Source organism: Carassius gibelio, chromosome B5 (assembly GCF_023724105.1).
Source record: "Carassius gibelio isolate Cgi1373 ecotype wild population from Czech Republic chromosome B5, carGib1.2-hapl.c, whole genome shotgun sequence".
In the NCBI taxonomy this organism is placed as follows: Eukaryota; Metazoa; Chordata; class Actinopteri; order Cypriniformes; family Cyprinidae; genus Carassius; species Carassius gibelio.
Window position 1 is genome coordinate 30656561 of NC_068400.1, and position 13835 is coordinate 30670395.

The 13835-nt window shown below is 38.3% G+C and overlaps 1 protein-coding gene across 2 annotated transcripts in view; it reads left to right on the plus strand.

The window, feature by feature from the left end:
• The first annotated feature begins 633 nt into the window (after positions 1 to 633).
• antxr2a (ANTXR cell adhesion molecule 2a) overlaps positions 634 to 13835 on the plus strand; it is a 45116-nt gene continuing 31914 nt past the window's right edge. The window contains exons 1-11 of one of the 2 annotated variants that reach the window (XM_052555807.1): positions 634 to 783; positions 865 to 1174; positions 3375 to 3446; positions 5545 to 5616; positions 5784 to 5865; positions 6486 to 6590; positions 6665 to 6733; positions 6992 to 7072; positions 9198 to 9258; positions 9396 to 9491; positions 11248 to 11317. In XM_052555807.1, coding sequence (XP_052411767.1) covers positions 1047 to 1174; positions 3375 to 3446; positions 5545 to 5616; positions 5784 to 5865; positions 6486 to 6590; positions 6665 to 6733; positions 6992 to 7072; positions 9198 to 9258; positions 9396 to 9491; positions 11248 to 11317 — 836 coding nt within the window. In that variant the 5' untranslated portion in view covers positions 634 to 783; positions 865 to 1046. Of the gene's footprint in view, positions 1175 to 3374; positions 3447 to 5544; positions 5617 to 5783; positions 5866 to 6485; positions 6591 to 6664; positions 6734 to 6991; positions 7073 to 9197; positions 9259 to 9395; positions 9492 to 11247; positions 11318 to 13835 lie in introns of both variants that reach the window. The other variant, XM_052555806.1, reaches the window with a different exon arrangement.

Below are 13835 nucleotides of genomic sequence, written 5' to 3' on the forward strand. Positions count from 1 at the left end.
CTATTTCAGTGTTTCTGATAACTTATTAATATGATATTCATAATAATACACATTTCTGACCTGGAGACTTTTCTTTGGATCTTCTATAGTCAAACACCATTTTAATAATAAAATTTCACTTAACACATAAAATATATATAAAATCATAAATAGGCCTATGTAAAGCAAAAGCACATTTCATGCTGTGAAGAAAATAACTTTCAAGTTTAAAAATGTCTTAAACAATAAGTTAGTCGAGGGCTTCTGTTTCAGAATCTAAATCTAACCAGTTTATCTCCGCTTGTTTTTTTTACAACCACAATATGCCTTGATGATTCACTGAATTGTCTGTGGATAAATAGCTAATCATTGTAATCGCGTGCTTCCTAGTATTGCCCAATACAGCTTGGTGTTAATATATTACATATATGGATTTTTTTAACACAAAAAATTCCCCACACAGATCACACAAAACATGACTCAAGGCCATATCTTGCCACATACAGGACAGGGCTTGTCTGTTAAAGTCTGCTATCAAAATGCAATCACTATTAAGTATTAACCCTATAGCAAATAGAATCAGTGTCCCACAGAAAAAAAAGAAGCCCTGTTCCTTTTATAGTCCTATTCAAACACACATCCTGCTAAAGGGTAGCAGCTGCTGCTGGGTGTGTGCGCGAGCCAAACGGCATTTTGACCTCAAAAACCCTGTTGCACATCTGGGCGGACGCACATGCGCAGCAAAAAACTTTTCAAACAACTTTTCTGCGCTTTTCTTGTCATCACTCGCAAAAGCCGACACCGGTCAGTTTGTTTTAGGGGTGGCGTAAAACGGATAAGTGAAGAAATCATATGTAGTGACGTTGCATATCCTCTGTTTTACAGGAAGATGTTGAACTTTTCTGCAACGCTATAAACTGGATCATGTTGCGCCAGACCGGGGGACGCAGCGCCGTTGTTTTGAACTTGACTTTGTTGTTATCCAACTTCATATAAGAAAACGCCATTCATTCGGGTTTTAGGCCCACTTTTTATTATTTTATACCGCGAATGCAAAACTCGTCGTCATGACAAAGAAAACTCTCTGGACCGTGGCGACCACGGTGATGATTTTCTGCTGTTTATATTTTTCATCTATTAAAGCAGACTCCTCTTCTTGTCACGGAGCATACGACCTTTACTTTGTTTTGGACCGGTAAGTACTCTCAAACTTTGATGTTCTTCCGAATTCAAAGTCATCAAGACAACATAACGCTGAGATTTACTGTTTATAACGCTGTATGTCGTTTACGTGACACCAAACTCGTGTTTGTAGGTTAAGCGTCAGGTAACTGTCAGCTTTTCTGCAGTTTGACCTGATTTTACATCTGTTCCAGACACAATCTATCTATCCGTTTGTGTATCTGATGTACACAAGTTCAGGAAGACTATCCGTTCCTTTTTTTTTTTTTTTTTTTTTGCCTGCGTATCTAACTGCCTGTCTTTCATCTGCATGTGTAATGTTACATATTAACTGGAACTCCTTTGAGAATCCTTTGTTGGCCTCAGTGCAGTCCTCCATCCTGTCTGGGAATATTACAGGATGATGGCACAGATGCACTCTTTCCTCTCTTTGGTGAACTTGGAGCAGCACAGAACCAGCCAGGCGTAATTACTGGTCAAGACCAGCAGGGAAAACAAACTTCCCTTCACTGGTCCAGACCGTTTCTCTTGCTGGATGTGGTTTGATGTTCTCACTAACGCTTATCTAGATTCTCTGACCTTGGCTTGAGACAAGGAAGAAGACAATGCATAAAAAAAGATTTTCTAATTACCTATCGCTTGTGTTTTATGTTCTCAGCACATGCAGTGGACTATAATTATTAGTTCAATTACCTTGTAGCTATTACATCAAGGGCACATTTTATACACTTTTCTCATTAAAGACACTGCATTACACTGAGGTTAGTGTCACAGAAGTCCACTTCCTCTTGAATTGATTAATGGATTGTGTGTACATATTTTGCAATAATGGATTAATAATCAAAATGATTATGAAATCATCGCTGTCTGTATGTATACAGTTGCATTCTGGCTAGGCATTCATTATACCACAGCTTCATTTGATGTTGATGTGTGTGGTGTTCTTTGTTTTTGCTATAGACCTTTTTGGCTTTGGAGTACTATGTAGCTTGGCAAAAGTTATGTCTTCTCTGTTACCTATCTGTTACCATTACTTGCCAGTTTAAAATGATTATGCCAAACAGAAGTGTAAGTGTCCTTGTAATAAGAGCCAGTAAGAACAATAAATTGAAATAATAGTTAATATAAACCCACAGAATAATTGTAAATGCTTTGTTTTCTTTCTGTTAAAGACAATGACAATAGATTTTATGCTTTGTTGGATATTTTCATCTTGTTTATCTTAAAATGTAATTTTTTATTTTATTTTATTCAGCCGGGCTAATTAATAGGCGGATATTTGGCAATTTTAAGATGATCAGCATTGCTTAATAACTATGTTAGCTTGGCCAGTTAATATGTGCCACTTTCGTTATCTACCAGCAGTCTTGTTAATGGGCAATAACATTTTCTGTTCTGGAATTACACTGCCATTCAAAAGTTTGGCGTCAGTGAGATTTTTATTCAAACGAAATTAATTTATTCAAAAACAAAGCATTCAGCTTATCAAGGGTGACAGAAAATACAATAAAAAAGGCACAATGGATGACAATTTCCTTGAAATTCTTTTCTCTAGTACTCTTTGTTTCTTCTGAGAATTCCCCCAAAATATTAAACCGAATGATTTCTGAAGGATTCCTGCGACACCTGAATACTGGAGTAATGGCTGCTGAAAATTCAGATTTTCCATCACAGGAATAAATTGTACAATATAGTGAAATTGAAAAAAAAAAACACATTATTTTTCAATTATAATCGTATTTCACAATACTACAATTTTCTTTTTAAAGTACATTGTTATTTGTAATATTTTCAACAGTAGTTTATGTGGTGTTTTTGGCGTATTTCATTTGCTGTTATGTATACACTGGACATCCACCACTGACTCGCTAGTTTGATGTTTGGTGTTGGAATGATGCAAAGGTTTAAAGACTGAGTGATACTGGGAATTGAAGTGGTCAGCAGTAATAATGAAGTTCCTTGACTCATACTTTGTGTTTTTGTCATAGCTCATCATAGTCTGTTCTTAGCCCATTATAGATAGACATCATTTTCTGAGACTGTGATAACCCTGGAGTGTAACTGACTCAGCAGCTTGTTTGCCAAAGAGTAATCAACAGCACAACTCTTACAGTATCCAGATGGGGACATTTCAGGGGTTTAAATATAATTGCCTCAAGCTGTTTTTTCTTTGGTGCTGACTTTGGTGCTGTTTTTCATGTGCTTCCTTACAGATCTGGAAGTGTTTCGACCGACTGGACACAGATTTACGAATTCGTCAAAAATCTTACAGAGAAATTTGTGAGGTAAATATTCTAGCTTTAAGCTTCCTGACAAGTTGCCTGTACAATTATGAATGTATCTCCAAATTCACCAGATCAAAGAAAGTCATCCATCACTTGAATCAAAACTGAATACTAATTTGGCTGAACAGCAGCTACACATCCGGTTCTGAGATGGCCCTACAAGGCACAGGGAGGGTAAAGCCCCCAAAGCGTATCAAAAATAAAATTAAAAAATGCCAGATGAATGTGAACTTATGTAACGTTGACTCAATGTATGTGCCAGTACAGACGGTAGCGACCTAGCCAGAAGAAAGCAGTCTGCTTGAGAAAATAGCAAAGGGAGCAGGTGGGAGTGGGTGGCAAGGAGGCTCAGTCTTCTGGGCTGTGAGAATGGCCATTTGCACTGCAACTATCCAACAGCACACTTATCCCTCACACATGAAAGGAGAAGACGCAGCCAATGTACTTTAAGTCATGAGTGCAGGAAGACCAGTGCAGTCTGCCATAGACTTTGATGGTCTTCTGTTGTGCCATGTGGTCTGCATTGGCTGTTTTTAGGGTGCTTTTTTAAGCATTGAATGGACCTGCTGTATGAATGTATCATTTAGGAATTACCTTGCTGTGTAAGGGGTAACTGTGTTGTCTGATAGTGTAATAAGGGACAAAGCTGAAAGACGATGTAGGAAACAGTACATCTGTATTCTTTATATATGCAGGAACATTCAAGGTCATTTCCTTTCCAGGACAATGTTTTGTTCAGGCTGGGTATCGTAATACCATTTGGCGAGTCATTGTTGCATTTATCACTTAATCAGCTTGCGAAATGCACAGTTCTCTTGCCTCTTCTTCATCTGATTTTTGTTACCAAAATTTGGCTGCTTGGATACATTTGGATATTCTCCCTGAGTATCTGATGTGGGGGAAGGTTGTGGATTGGCTGCATGAGTGAGAAAAAGCAGCACCTCTCCTTATGCTCAGTCCTGAGACCTGACTTCAAATGTGTAGAGGAACCCAACATGTTCCTATGCTGTGTCAGCTTTCGTGACAGAAGGTTGTGAAAAAGACCAACTGCTCCACTGAAATGTACTTGTCATAATCAGCTATATATTTGTTGTCAGATCATGTGTCAGTTTTTTTTTTCTGAGAAAAGAATGCTGTACCAATATCATTAGGAAATAAAATCCCTGATTTTGTAAATGCATGATAGCATTTAAAACCGTTAAAAAACGTTTTTTTTTTTTACATTTTTACTATAACTAGAAATGTTGCATGGGCGAGTAACTGAATTTTTTTTTTTGTTGAAGTACTAAAATTATTAATAAAGCTAAAACTGAAAAAAAAAAAAGAATAAATTGAAGCTAAATGAAAAATATATATATAAAACATAACAAAATTACTAAAACTTTAAAACTAAAGTATAATTAAAACCCATTTCAAAACGGTAATAATGGTAACGGTAAATAATACATAATGGAACACTGTAATCTTTGATAAATAATAGGAAAATAAGACTGGATAACTTGAACAGTGAAAAATACTCTTTTTAATGTCATTGTTCTGCTTTTTAAACTTGACATAAGTCCAAATGCACATCACTATTGCATCAATGTTGTGTAGAAAAGTTGTGTGGCTTCTTGTTTCTCCTTCTCTTATTGCAAAAAGTAGGAGGAATTTATATAGGAAGTGACAGGTATAAATATAATCACCAACAGGACATCTGCATGAATCACACACAACAACCTGTTTCCTGTCTGCATACCAATTAATCACTTCCTTGTTCCAGGCAGAAGGGTTTTTTTTTTTTTTTTTCAGTCACAAGATTTTATTAACTGGTCACACTGGCGTGTGTCTTAAGGCATGAGCAAACTCTTATGGTTACGAAAGGAGCATGAGGACAGCTAGATTTTCTACATCACAGGATCTCTCCACATCATTTGCAGCAATGTTTGTCTTTGTAAATGACAAATACAAGCAATTAAATAAAGTATAACATCAAGAAGAGCTTTTTGCTGTGGTTAAAAATGATATGTGTCCAACTAGAATTTACAGCAAGGCTTGTTTTTCCATTTGTCATTCATTTACAGCATTTGTAAAATTTTCCCTTTTTTTTTCATTCCAGTCCAAATATGCGAGTGTCCTTCATAGTGTTTTCATCAAATGCTGAGATTGTGTTAGAGCTCACTGGAGACAGGTATGGAATCAGGCTTGCATGAAGTTTTTGCAGTCTCTAGTGTAAGAAAGCTAGTAATACACCATGTGTTTTTGTTGTACAGTACAATAAAGAGGAGTAAATATTTATGGTTACTCTTATATTACAATTACATATTACTGTGAATATTCCTTGCCTTACATTACCAGGGCAAAAATAAATAAAGGACTGATGGCTTTAAAAGCAGTCAATCCAGCCGGAGAAACCTACATGCATGAAGGAATGAAAAAGGTAAAAAAAACTTTCATTTTTGTGCCGAAACAGGAGTGCAAATATACTCGACTGACTGTATTTCCTGGACTTTAGTCTTGTACTGAAATAAAATAAAACATGGTTCTCCTCGTGACCAAGATAATGTATAATTACATCATCTTAATAAGTAAACACACAACATTAAATGACCTCAATCTAGCTTCAAGATGCCTTCTGTGTCTTTGAAGTGATGTGACATGCGGCCAAGTATGGTGATACATACTCGGGATTAGTGCTCTGCATTTATCACATCCAAAGTGCACACACACAGCATTGAACGCACACACACCGTGAACACACACCCGGAGCAGTGGGCAGCCATTTTTTGCTTCATTGCCCGGGGAGCAGTTGGGGTTTCAGTCCCTTGCTCAAGTGCACCTCTGTCGTGGTATTGAAGGTGGGAAAGTGCGCTGTACATTCACTCCCCCCACCTATAATCTCTGCCCATACGAAACTCGATCCCGCAACCTTGGGTTACGAGTCCGACTCTCTAACCATTAGGCCATGACTTCCCAGTATTTGTTGTATCAATAATACATCATATTGATATAAGTAAAAGTATACTACTCACGCAACCATCAATCCCTTTCTCTTTCCAGGCAACTGAACAAATGAAAGCACAGCATAAAAAGTCCTCTAGCATCATTGTGGCTTTGACTGATGGAATACTTACACCATATATCCTTGAACTCACTGCTGAAGCGGTGAGCTGGTGAGCTTGTACATATTTTTCTTAATTTAACAACTGCATTGTTATGACTGTTTGTTGTGTATGTAGGCTGATGTAGCAAGGAAACATGGGGCCCGTGTATACTGTGTCGGTGTAAAGGACTTCGATGAAAAACAGGTAATACTGGCTTTTCAGCAGATTTGAAAGTATTGTGAATGCTAAACAGAAATCATGTGTGGTTAACACTTACAAATTTCTCTAAAGCATCACGTAGTGCAGGGGTTTTGCAGAGTTGCTTGTAATTATAGGACTGTTGCTCTCTTCCTGTCTCTGCAGCAATGACAAACTGAGTTAAAGGAGAGGAAATGTCACGTTTTTTTTTCTTGCTTGGCTATCAGCCCTGTTATTATTATCTCTTTATTTGCCTGCCAACAGCTCGCCGAAGTGGCTGATACCAGGGAGCAAGTGTTCCCAGTCAAAGGAGGCTTTCAAGCTCTCAAAAGCATTGTGAACTCGGTAAGTTGCCCATGCCAGTGGCACTCATCCCCTAAAGGTGTGATAGAAGCCTCTAGTCAGCCAAGACAGATACATTCTTTGAACTACTAAGTAGTAATTTTAGCTGACAATTTCTTGAAAGTGACTTACAGTAGACTAATTATGTGAACAACCCCCTGGAGTGGAGCAAAAAGAGGTTAAATACTTTACGCAAGGGAAGAATGCTGAGAGAAATGACACCAAGTACCCCAACTAAACTAGCCTAGACAGCCCTTTTTGGGAAACATTTCCTGTGATCTTTGAAAATATTGAAAACATATTTTTGCAATTAACAAACTGGGTTCAGACAGATGCTTGATGCTAAAACAATCCAGATTTGTTATTTAACTATAGCAAAATTTCCAAAAAGACTGTTTTGTAAAGCAATTTAATAAAATATAGCTTTTGAAAGTTTTAGTAGCATCATTTGGTTGTAAATTGTAGTTGTTTTTGCGAACAATTATGTTTGCATGAACTTGCCAAAGCAGTTTGCTTCATAATGCTTTGAAATGTTCTTCAGCAAGTATTTTTCAGTCCATGTTTGCTGCTTTTTGTGCATGGCATGGTGTTGTTTTGTGACCACAGGAATCAATTTCTGGGATATTTTTCATGTTTATTCAAAAGACAGGAACTAACTTATTGTTTTGTCCAGAAAAGAGATATGAAAAAAAGACCAATCATCTTGTTACCGAGTAATCTTGTTTGGCTAAATGTAGATTCAGGCCCAGCAAAGCACAGGCATTCTCTAGTGATTAGTTATCTTGGAGGCTGGGCTATTGGCCCCTCATGTTGCTCTCTGCTCAGATTTCCAGGATTTGAGATCATCTGTGCAGCTTTGCAGTCCGGGCCTAAAGTAGAATTAAAAGAGATTTAGCAAAAAGCAAAAGCCTAAAGAAAAGATTTATCCAGGCCTAATTTAATGTTCCAAGAATGTTTTGATTGATGGCAGAGAACTTTTTTTTTTTTGGGAGGGGGGGGGGGGGGGGGCTTGCACCTGTAATGGAGGGAATGGACCTTGCTTAAATGGCTAGAAAGATCTAAGTGTAAACACAGATTTCTGAGTAAAAACATAAATATTGACCAAGTTGTGATATGAAAGGGAAGGATTTTTTTTGACAAATGAGGTCAAATATATTTTTGGCCTAATTCAAAACAGTACATGTAAGGGTTCATTCTGACAGCACTGAAACCTCATATGCATCATATAGTTAAGTCATGGCAATATCATGCTGTGGAGCTGTTAATAGTGAGAAGATTCTCAGAATATCAGACCACAGGAAATACTCTTTAAGACGGACTGCAGCTGGAAACAAAGGATGGTGATTCAAAGACAAGGCAGAGGCGGAAAACAGCTTAAAAAAGGAATTCGTGTCACTGCATGAATGTCATGATTAGCCAATCAGAATCAAGTTTTCTAAAACTCTATGTACTAAGTGTAGATAGATGGCTGATCTAATACTTCAAGTCTATTCCTATGTGTGTATAGATATCTGTCAGAGAGAATAAGTTGAAACGTCTTGCAATGAACCCCCCTTGTATCGTGTTATATCATAACTCATTAAAGAGCCATAAAGACCATTCTGAGGATTTTTTAGCCTTGACATTCAGTCGGTGTTCCTTCTCCCCTTTAATGATAGCAGAGTTTATCAGGTGTCATATTCAATCAGCCTGTTTTATACATGTCCTCCACTTCAGTCTGAAGCCTCATCTCCACTGCAGGTGATTTTGAGGACCATATCTTTCTGTTAATGTTGTCTTTTTGTCCGTTGTGTACAGAGATTTGCATAGTTTGTCCTCTGTTGATTTATGTGGATGATGGGAGAAGTGATGGTGGCCTCTCACAGGCCTGTTTATATGATAATGTCAGCCTGCGGTCTCTAATAGAGCTGAAGAGGGAAAATGGCACCGAATAATTTGCCCATAACGGCTGACATGGGTCTATCCCACACTGCACTGTACGTGATGCTCATCTCATTGAGCTTGATTTGGCATAGCAAACATCCCCAGCGTGAATGCTAAAGACCCGGACACTGTGATAGCTGATACTGTGATTCAGCAGTGACAAGTACTGATTTGAATACATTATTATTCTTTTTTCATAACACAGATCCTCAAGCAATCATGCACAGAGATTCTAACAGTGGAGCCGTCCAGCGTCTGCGTGAACGGTAAGCATTTCAAGGGCTTTTACAGCTGTCAGGGTGGATGGAATTGCGTTTTTGTGTGTGCGTGTATGTGGTCATTGATTTGGGTGGATGCCCAGGAGTGCTTCTCATTTTGTCCTCATCTGCTTTACATACCTCAGAGACCTTTGACATTGTTTTGAGAGGGAACGGGTTCGCAGTGGGGAGGCAAACAGAAGCAGTGCTCTGCAGTTTCATAGTAGATGGAGTTACTCAACGTAAGTATGGTTATTATACTGCATAAACTTACCTCAACCTTATTTGATGTGCTACTTAACTGACAAAGCCAAATGATTTAAGAGGTTTTGTGTCTGAAAATCAGTTGTGTCAGACAGGAAGTGGCAAGCAGGCCACACCTAGGATGCAACACACCTAAGATGCAAGATTTTTTGTGGCTTAACAGTCCCATTTGGTTACTAATGACAGAATAAGATGCTGAACTACAAATATTTTAAGCAGTGATGACTGGGTCCACCGAGAAACTTCAGAGAGGGCCCCAGGATGACTTCAAATTATTAAATTTAATACATTTTTAAAAAAAAATCAATAAACTTAAACATATAGTCTTACTTAATATGCTGAAAATAACTATTCATTTAGTTACACCAATAACACATTGTTTCTGATAATATATTATGTTTTTTTATAATATACTGTATCAAAAAGTTCTAAATCTAAAGTAACGTATTTTAAAAGGGAAATTTCACCCAGAAATGAAAATGTACATGCTGTTCCAAACCTGTATGACTGACATTTTTTATGTGGAACACAATGAAAATTATTTGGAAAAAATGTCTCTGTGGTTCATACTAAAGCCAAGGGCTCCTACACCACACTTGACTTTCATTGTCTGGACACTTTCATTGCATGGATACTTTTCAATGTATCTTCATTTGTGTTTTAAGATATATAAAGTCAAATAGGTTTGATATGATTTGAAGGAAGACGCCAACGTTTTTCCATATTCTGCTATGTTCTTCCCTCAACTTAGACGAGTGGATACGTACCTCTTCTGTCTCAGTGTGTGCACTCAATCGCTGTAGCGCATGGCACCACTATGTTAGCATTTAGCTTAGCACCATTCATTCCTTAGGATCCAAACAGGGATGAATTTAGAAGCTACCAAACTTTTCGAAGAGCACTTCGCTGCACTTTGACCTCGGTGCAGTAATGCAATCACTACTGATGTCATCTCACTGTTTTCAGGAGTGATGATATTATTGCCCGAGGTCGAAGTGCTGCAAAAGTGCTCTTCCGCCATACATTATAGTTATCATTTTTTATCCGCTTAGAAAATTGGCACATTTGATTTTGCGTCACCATACTTATTTGTGTAACTACTCATGTAACCGGGAAATGTAAATAGGGAAAAATTCATCCCTGTTTGGATCCTAAGGAATAAATGGTGCTAAGCTTAACACTAGCATATTGTCGCCGCACGCTACAGCGATTGAGTGCACTCACTGAGACGGTAGAGGTATGTATCAACTTGTCTTAGTTGAGGGAAGAACATAGTGGAATATGGAAAAACTTTGTCATTTTCTGTTAATTGTGCATAAAAGTGCAGTCTTCCATAAGTAGCCACATGCTATATAGCCACTGCAGACAGCTCTCTAGTTCTGTCCCTTTCAGACTCTTAAGGGAGTTTGCTTTATGACTGCAGTATCATTATATGACAGATCCACATATGGCAGCCACATGTTTACTCGCTTCTTTTGTAACTAGACAGGAAATACATAAACGTTGAATTCTGGGTGCCTTCAGCAGTGGTGTGACAAAGAAATCATTTTCAAGTTGAGATGGAAAAAAAAAAATGGCACTCTTCCCTAAACTCTTCCCGAGCACACGTCAGCAGTTCTAGTGAGCCTCTTCATCATGATAAATGGCCTGGCGGTACTCCTCTTGGGGGGAGTTTGTTCTCCAGCTAGTTTGGCAGGGGATCATAACATGATCAACTTTCTGTTCATTTTGCAGAGGTGAAGCCAACCAAAGTGAAGAATGACTATGTCCTGTGTCCTGCTCCAGTTCTGTATTCAGTGGGACAGTGAGTATTCATGTTTCTTAAAGCAGCAAGTGTCAGCCTATTGCACAAAAATATTGTGTGATACACTAGCCTCAAATGTCATGGTACAGCATTACGTTATTGAAATAACCGAGAGACGCAGCACCCCGTTTAGATCAGGGATTAGCTGTGAGCAGCTTGTGTGAAATTATGCTCTGACTTAACCGGAACATTTGATCCACTATACGTGGTCGCCATTCAAAAGGCTTGCTTAATTAACTCTTGGCTGGCAACTGTGACCCATTAAGTAGTTTGCTGCTATGAACGGCTAGTAAACACATCTGGTGGAGGGCTTTAAAAGGATGTGCGACAGATGCACCGATTCCATTTTCTACGCTTCCATTTAAATAATTCACCGCATACTGACAATGGGCTACCACATAACACCTGCAACATCGTCGAATGCTAGAAATTTTTCTCTCTGTCTTTTTGGACAAAAACTGCCTGTAGGATATGCCACATTGAAATCAAATCATTTATATCATATATGCTAACGTACTGTGTATGAGTTGAGCAGACCACTAGGGGATATCATATAGTGTCTTTTTGGGATTTAAAGGGTCTTTGTGGTTCAGTGACGTAGCGCCAGATATCAGGGTCTCATCTGCAACGACAGCTGTTGGTTCGTCAGACCAGGATCTAGGGCATCTGTCAGCCTGCCCATTAGCGCTGGCCGGCCCCGTCCCTTTGAGTGTTTGGCTGGAGGGGGTGAGGAACTTTTGTCTGGCAGCAGCATGGCCTCACCTGCGTTTTCACAACAACAACGGAGTGAGAAAAATAACTGAGGGACAGACCTGACACCTGCCTGCAGCGCGAGTGGTGGAACGTGCCTCATCAATAATCAATCTGATCTGTCAGGCCGCCATTTCAGTTCCATCTGCACAGGGGGTGGGAGATGCGCCCAGATAACATGGCAGCGCTGCCTCCACCAGTGCTCCTCCTCTCACTCTGCTAGATGATAAAAGGATGGTCACTCTTTCTAAAATGAAAGGCAATGATGTGCTGAATGGTTGATTTATTTTTGAATGAAAGTTTGATGTTTTCTTATCAGGTTATGTCATATTGGATGTTTTCACCAATGCTGGAAAGCTGCTTATACAGTCAGCGTATTCTTGTGGAAATGTAGTTAGTTGTACTATTGTTCAAACCGTTGGGTTTGGTAAGGTTTTATAAATGTTTTTGAAAGAAGCCTCTGCTCACTGAGGTGGTTTATTTGATCAAAAATACAGCAAAATGGTTAAATATTATTACAGTTTTCTACACCTAAATTTTCAGGAGTCATTACTTCATTGTTTAGTGTGACACCATCCTTCAGAAATCATTCCAATATGCTGATTTGGTTCTTAAGACACATTTCTTATTAAGTATCAATATTTTTGTGGAAACAGATACTTACTGTAAAAACTAAATTAATAGAAAGTTCAAAAGAACAGCATTTATTTGGTGAAAAAATATAGTTATATATACATAATCTAACTGACCCCAAAATTATAAAGTATAGTTAATGGTACTACATGCTACTAACATGAAGTAGTTAACCAAATTGAAACTATTTAAGGTGTCAGTGTTTTTTTTTTTTTTTATTGATGTAACTTGATTTAACAAATGTATTTATTGTAAGCAGAGCAGCATTAACCTGGCATAAAAAACAATTAAATGAAAAAATAATAGCAGCATTTCATTTCAAAACAATGTGATGTCATTACTTGGCAGTGAAAGATAAATAAGATTTAACTTTGCTCAAACTTCAATCAGGCCTGTTTGCCATTGTGTTGCTCTCTGTGAGGTCGGATGCATTTGCTAGGCCTTCAGCAAACACAATAATGTCCTTAGTGACACCCGTTTCATCCCATTCATCTATGCCACTTTCAGTTTCTGTCACCATGTGCTTTGTGACAAGAAATCAAACTCACACACCACTCTCAGTCTCCTGTGGTGCTATGAGGGGCCTTCTGGGACTGCAAGAGCACTTTTGTGTACATCTGCTTGACTCATTCTGCTGAACTTCTGTCACATTTTCCTCTACTCTGCATTTCTAGAAAAAAAGAAAACCATTAGATGAGGCATTTTTAGCATGGGATTCACCTGATTTCAATATAAATGTAATCAGAAACCTTTTGGGGATGCCTTTTAGAGTTTACCACAGAGTTTCCTCTTTTGATATGGGACATTCTGGCAGGCATTGTGGTTTACCTCTGAAGATAAATAAATCAGCCTTCATTGATTGTGGTGTTTGTTGCCAATTGCAGTGTGTCCAAGAATACTGATCAAATGCAATCAGTTCTCACAGAGCATCACATTTAATATTTAATATTCCTCCAGAGCTACTTTGTGTCCAACAAAGACTGAACAAAGTGATCTGAGAAAGTCAAGAGAGTCAAGTGCAAGGAAATAAAATCCTTTTGTGAATCAGTTCTCCTTTCTTCACCAAACATACATATATCCAGCTTGATTAACAACCTGCCTCCCATTTGCATGTATTGAGAATGTCAGCTGAATT